The sequence below is a fragment of the Henckelia pumila genome, chromosome 4, assembly GCF_033568475.1.
Source record: "Henckelia pumila isolate YLH828 chromosome 4, ASM3356847v2, whole genome shotgun sequence".
Lineage (NCBI taxonomy): Eukaryota > Viridiplantae > Streptophyta > Magnoliopsida > Lamiales > Gesneriaceae > Henckelia > Henckelia pumila.
Window position 1 is genome coordinate 43,066,822 of NC_133123.1, and position 5,705 is coordinate 43,072,526.

General features: G+C 40.7%; 1 protein-coding gene across 1 annotated transcript; it reads right to left on the reverse strand.

Moving 5' to 3' along the window:
- Positions 1 to 2,877: 2,877 nt before the first annotated feature.
- Positions 2,878 to 3,810, reverse strand: LOC140860942 (uncharacterized). Its single transcript, XM_073263940.1, has one exon. The coding sequence runs from the start codon at positions 3,808 to 3,810 to the stop codon at positions 2,878 to 2,880; it is 933 nt and encodes a 310-aa protein (XP_073120041.1).
- Between the last annotated feature and the right edge of the window lie 1,895 nt (positions 3,811 to 5,705).

Genomic DNA, 5,705 nt, shown 5'->3' on the forward strand with positions numbered 1-5,705 from the left:
CCTCATGATTTTGGATTACTCCTCCCACTCCACACATTAACAGAACCATCAAAGCTAGCATCAACATCTAGACGCAAATGATCAGTAGGAGGAGCTTGCCAAGCTGCCGGTGAAGTTAGAAATGAAGCAGGCTTAGACACAGCACAAATACTGGAAGCCCGATGATAATTTTCCAGAAATCTAAACCCATCCAACGACTTACTGTGCACCACTCCCTCTCCATTGGAGTGCTTCAGTTTGCACACTTCTTTCCAAACCAACCAAGCAGTACATGTGAAGCATTCCATTTCAGATTTGGTTAGGTTTTGCATCAATGCTTCACAAACTGTTCTGGAATCAGAAAGAAAAAGCCCCTTTATCCTTCTCCAAACATCATTATTTGCCCAAAATTTCTTAACTACGGGGCACAAGAACACGACATGGCAAGAGGAATCCTTATAAGAATGACAGAACAAACACCACCCAGGCACGGGAACATGATGAAGACTTAAATTCAAATTCGTGGGAATAATATCGATACTCAACCGCCACCAAAACACACGTACCTTAGGCGGAATGGTAAGTGACCATAAAAATCTCCACCATTGTTCTGATCTTGTTGTATCCGATTGATTTGCATGCTGATTTAAAGTTCCCATCCCTACTCTATATCGACTCCTCACTGTATATTGCCCTTTTGACTCAAACTTCCAATACCTTAAATCTCTCCCACCATTCCTAGATAAAGGAATAGGAGTAACTTCCTGCACCAAGAATGGAAGGCAGACCTTATAAATCTTACCAATATCCCATTGATTATCTGTGAAAAGAGATTTGACACAAGACTCTTCCGGCAAGTTCACCCCTGGAAACCAAACCTTAGACTGCATCGACGGAATCCATCTGTCCTTAAATATGTTTATTGAAGATCCATCACCAATCCTCCAATAAAGCCCTTTCTCCAACAACTCACGGCTCCATAGAAGTGCCCTCCAAATAGACGAGGGGCAGCTACCAAGTGAAGCCTCCATTATATCCTGGTGTCTAAAGTATCGGCCCTTAAGAACTCTCCCAACCAACGAAGATGGGTTTCGAATGATTCTCCACAATTGTTTAGCCAGTAGCGCTTTATTAAAAATTTCTAGCTTCCGAAAACCCATACCCCCAGCCTCTTTTGGTTTGCAAAGAAAATCCCAACTTTTCCAGTGCAACTTTTTACGATCATTCTCCAAGCCCCACCAAAAGTCAGCACACTCCCTTTCAATAGATTCACAAGTTGCTTTTGGTAAACGGAAGCATGACATGGCGTAAGTGGGAATGGATTGAAGAATAGCTTTTATCAAGACCTCTTTTTCGCCTGCCGAAATAAACTTACTCTCCCAGCCTTTTATTCTACTAGAAACACGCTCCACCAGGTGGCCAAATTGTAACTTTTTATTACGGAGAGTAAAGGTCGGTAAGCCCAAATATATATCGTGACCTTGTACGACTGGAATCCTTAATAAGAACTTTATTCTCTCAATCACCGAAACCTCTGTATTTGGCGTAAATGAGAGGCCTGATTTCTCAAAATTCACCAGTTGGCCTGAAGCAGCTTCATAAGCCTGTAAACATTCCTTTACTCTAATACAGTCTACCTCTGTAGCTCTGAAAAAAAATAAGGCTATCATCAGCAAAGAAAAGATGAGAAATCACAGGACATGATGAAGCGATTTTGACTCCCTTAATAAGCCCTGAAGAAGAGTAGGAAGATAACATGGCAGATAGGCCCTGAGCACATATGGCAAATAAAAACGGCGAGAGCGGATCCCCCTGACGGATACCACGACTAGGTTTCAGATTCCCCACTACCTCAGAATTCAGATTAAAAGAATAAGAAACACTCGAAATACATCTCATCACCAAATCAACCCAAGAATCACAGAAACCCATCTTCCGCATAATGCTCTCAAGAAACTGCCATTCAACACGATCATACGCTTTGCTCATATCCAATTTCAAAGCCACGTAACCAAGTTTCCCCTTCTTTCGATTCCGCATCCAATGAATCGTTTCAAATCCCAGCAATATGTTATCTGATATAAGACGATCAGGAACAAAAGCGGCTTGTGTCTCGTCTATGAGCACATTCATCATCGGCCTTAACCTATTTGTCATAGCACGGGACATAATTTTATAGCAAACATTACATAGACTGATCGGTCGGAATTCTTTTACCATCAAAGGATTGGCCACCTTAGGGATCAGGGTAACAATGGTTTGATTCCAATCATCCAAAGGGGCACCATCATTCAAAACTGCGAGAACAGCTTCAGTAACATCTTCTCCTATCACATGCCAGAATTTTTGATAAAATAAGGTTGACATCCCATCTGGACCCGGGGCTTTAACATCTTCTCCTATCACATGCCAGAATTTTTGATAAAATAAGGTTGACATCCCATCTGGACCCGGGGCTTTATCCGGACTCATGTCAAAAAGGGCCGTCTTGATTTCTTGTGCCGTAAAAGGAGCCCCAAGAATTAGATTCATTGCACTGGTTACTTTGGTATCAACATAATTTAGAACCGCCAACAGATTCTCAGTAGTCGGAGCACTTGATTTAAATAAAGTATCAAAGTAATCCATGATAATATCTATCATACCTCGATGATCTTTAACAAAGTCTCCATGTTTAGACACCAAACCACTAATTGTATTCTTTGCTCGTCTCACCGAAGCAACTCTATGGAAATATTTAGAATTCTTATCTCCCAAAGCAAGCCACTCCATCCTACTCCGTTGCCGCCAGTATATCTCCTCTTGAGAGCTCAATTCATCAACTTCGGCCTCCAACTCCTTAATACGATCTTTCTCACTTGGCCAAAGTTCGTGGGTGCGTAAGATTGCAAGCTCTTCTCATTTCACCTTTATCTTTCTTGGCCTAAATTGAAGACTAGATTTGGTCCACTGTTGAAGATATCGGCTGCATGATTTAATCTTTGCCACTAAATCATTGACATTTCCAGAATCCGAATTCCATCCCTCCAAAACCACTGATTCACAAGCAGGATCTTTCAACCAAACAGCCTCAAATCTGAAGCACCGCAAACTGTTATTTACAGGAGCTTGAGTTGAGGAATAAACTGCCCCAAAGTGTAAGCAAATCGGTCTATGGTCCGAGTGATAAAAATCAAGGGAAGTACATTTTACGATAGGATACAACATTCTCCATTCGAAAGAGCTCACAAATCTGTCCAATTTCTCAAAAATCAGCCCATCCTCAAACCTCCTATTAACCCATGTAAACTGGTCTCCATCACAATTCAAACTCTGAACATTGCATCCATCAAGGCATTTTCGAAAAGCTTCTAGTTGCGAATTCGGTCGTTTATTGCCCCCCAACTTCTCGCTATCAAAACATATCTCATTAAAGTCACCCCCCAAAAGCCAAGGGAGATCTTTAAATTCATGCAAATTGGCTAGCCGATCCAACAGTTCCCAAGTAAGGTAACGAAGACTTGCATCCGGGTTACCATACACTCCTGTAAATCTCCACCTCTTAGTATCATGTTGAATAACACAATCAATATGTCCTTGGGAAAAAGACTTAATACAGACTGCTATAGGATCCTTCCAGAGAATACTTAATCCCCCACTACGCCCCAAACTATCTACAGAAAAGCAACCTTTAAAACCAAGCAAATTCGCCCAATACCTATTATTAAAATCTCTCTTACGAGTTTCACACAAAAATAAGAGAGAGGGTGACTTATCGGCAATAAGCCGTTTTAATTCCCGGAATGCCCGCTGGTTCCCAAGCCCCCGAACATTCCAAACAATACAACTCATTGGGTTCGGCGGGGTTGCAGAGCAACCACCGCCGATGGAGATAGTTCAAAAGGATTGATGAAATCCTCCATTTGGTGCCTTTTACCCATAGCAACAATGTCCCTCTCTTCAACCGAGGCAGACTCCCTCTTTTGACCAACTTGCTGAATTTTCTTTGGAGAGGAAACAGACGCCTTATTATGTTTTTCACGAGCCAAGCATTTCCACTTCTTTGGGCTTTTCTTGCACGTTTTGATCGAAGTGGCCTCCATTTTAACTATTTGCAACTCCTCCACCATAGGGCTTGGTTCGACAGAAGCTTGCAACCTCTGCTTAAGCTTCTCCTGGTTAACTGCCTCGCTCACCCCCGGAAGTTTTTGTTCAGCCTTGGTATGTGTAAGTACCAAATCGGTACCTACATCATCCGAGTAAGAAGGTTCGTGGAGCTAGACATTTTTGCCCAAGTCTGCTTTGATTTCCCTTTATTTCCAGCAGGTTGTGCCTTCAACCAACTTCCAAACTTCAACTCAGATTTGTCATCTACTTCCATAGTACAATTGCGAAACGGATGCCCAATTATTCCACATTGATAGCAAAAATCAGGGAGGCGTTCATAAGACAAAATGATGATAACATCCTCCTTAGCTTGAACACCAGCACGTATGAAACATTTAAGAGGTTTAGAGATGTTTATACGCACCCTGATCCGAATAAAACGACCCAAGAAAGACCCACTCTCCCCCTCATCAATCTCCTCAACTACACCGACCCTCGAGCCTAACTGCAACAGAATACTCCTTTGCATGAAAGCTATGGGAACATTGTGAAATTGAACCCACATAGACACCTCATCAAATTGAATAGAGCGCGGATCATCAAGTCCATAGAGCTCTTTAATGACAATTATGTCCTGAAAGAAACTCCACGGCCCATCATTCTAAACTCTTTTCCGATCCATTAGAGATACAAACTCTAGAACAAACGTATTTGCCCCAACCAACTCTATCGTGACTTTATTCTACAGTTTCATAATACGAGGGATCTGTGATCGAAACGTATCCCTATTGATTGCTCTCCCTGCTAATACTTTAGCCACCAAACAATGATCTAGACGAGCCTCGCCTAATTTTAAAGCATCCGGGTCAATCATAATTTTCTCATCACCACACTTGGATAATTTTATTTTTTCCACCAAGTTGGCAATCTCATCCATCTCCATAATCCAGCCAGACTCTTGAAACCGCTCCACTCAGAACAACACCGAAGAATTGCACGAGCGAAAACCCTACATCAACGTATGACTGCTACTTTCACAAAGGTTCCGAGAGAACCCTAGAAAAGATATTTTTAATTTTATTCATGAAGTAAATAAATATGGTTTTTAATAAAGTGGAAGATATGATTTTAATTACTAAGATTATTAAGTAATTAATGAAGATGAAATCTTGTTCATAAGCAAGCTAGGGTTTCTCATAAAAAGGAATTTCCACGCAGTTAACCAATGACTAAGGCACAATAGGTCTCTGACTCTAATCACGTTATGTTTGCCACGTATTTCAGAAGATCAGCAACAAAAGGAGTTGCTCGGTGTCAGTATGCATGTATGTAATTTAATTTATTTGAAGAACAATCGAAATATGGAATTTAGATTATTGTTGTTATATGGTTTATTAATTATTACCATCGAATATAAGCTAGCTTTGTTAAATCGTCAAGATCTCGATTGACTAAGGTAGTGTTTGGAAGACTTTTAGGAAGTAATTCTCAAATTTTCTTTAACAAATTTTTAAAATTTTATAAAGAAAAAATTGAAAAATTTTCCTAAACGCTTTATCAAACAGTATCTACGTGTTAGGTCACACAAAATGTGAGAGAAATTTATGAATGGACCGGATTGTTTTCAGGGTAGGCATATA

Bases quoted from the DNA above. Each gene is read 5' to 3' on its own strand.
- LOC140860942 (XM_073263940.1), bottom strand. From the start codon at position 3,810: ATGAGTTGTATTGTTTGGAATGTTCGGGGGCTTGGGAACCAGCGGGCA.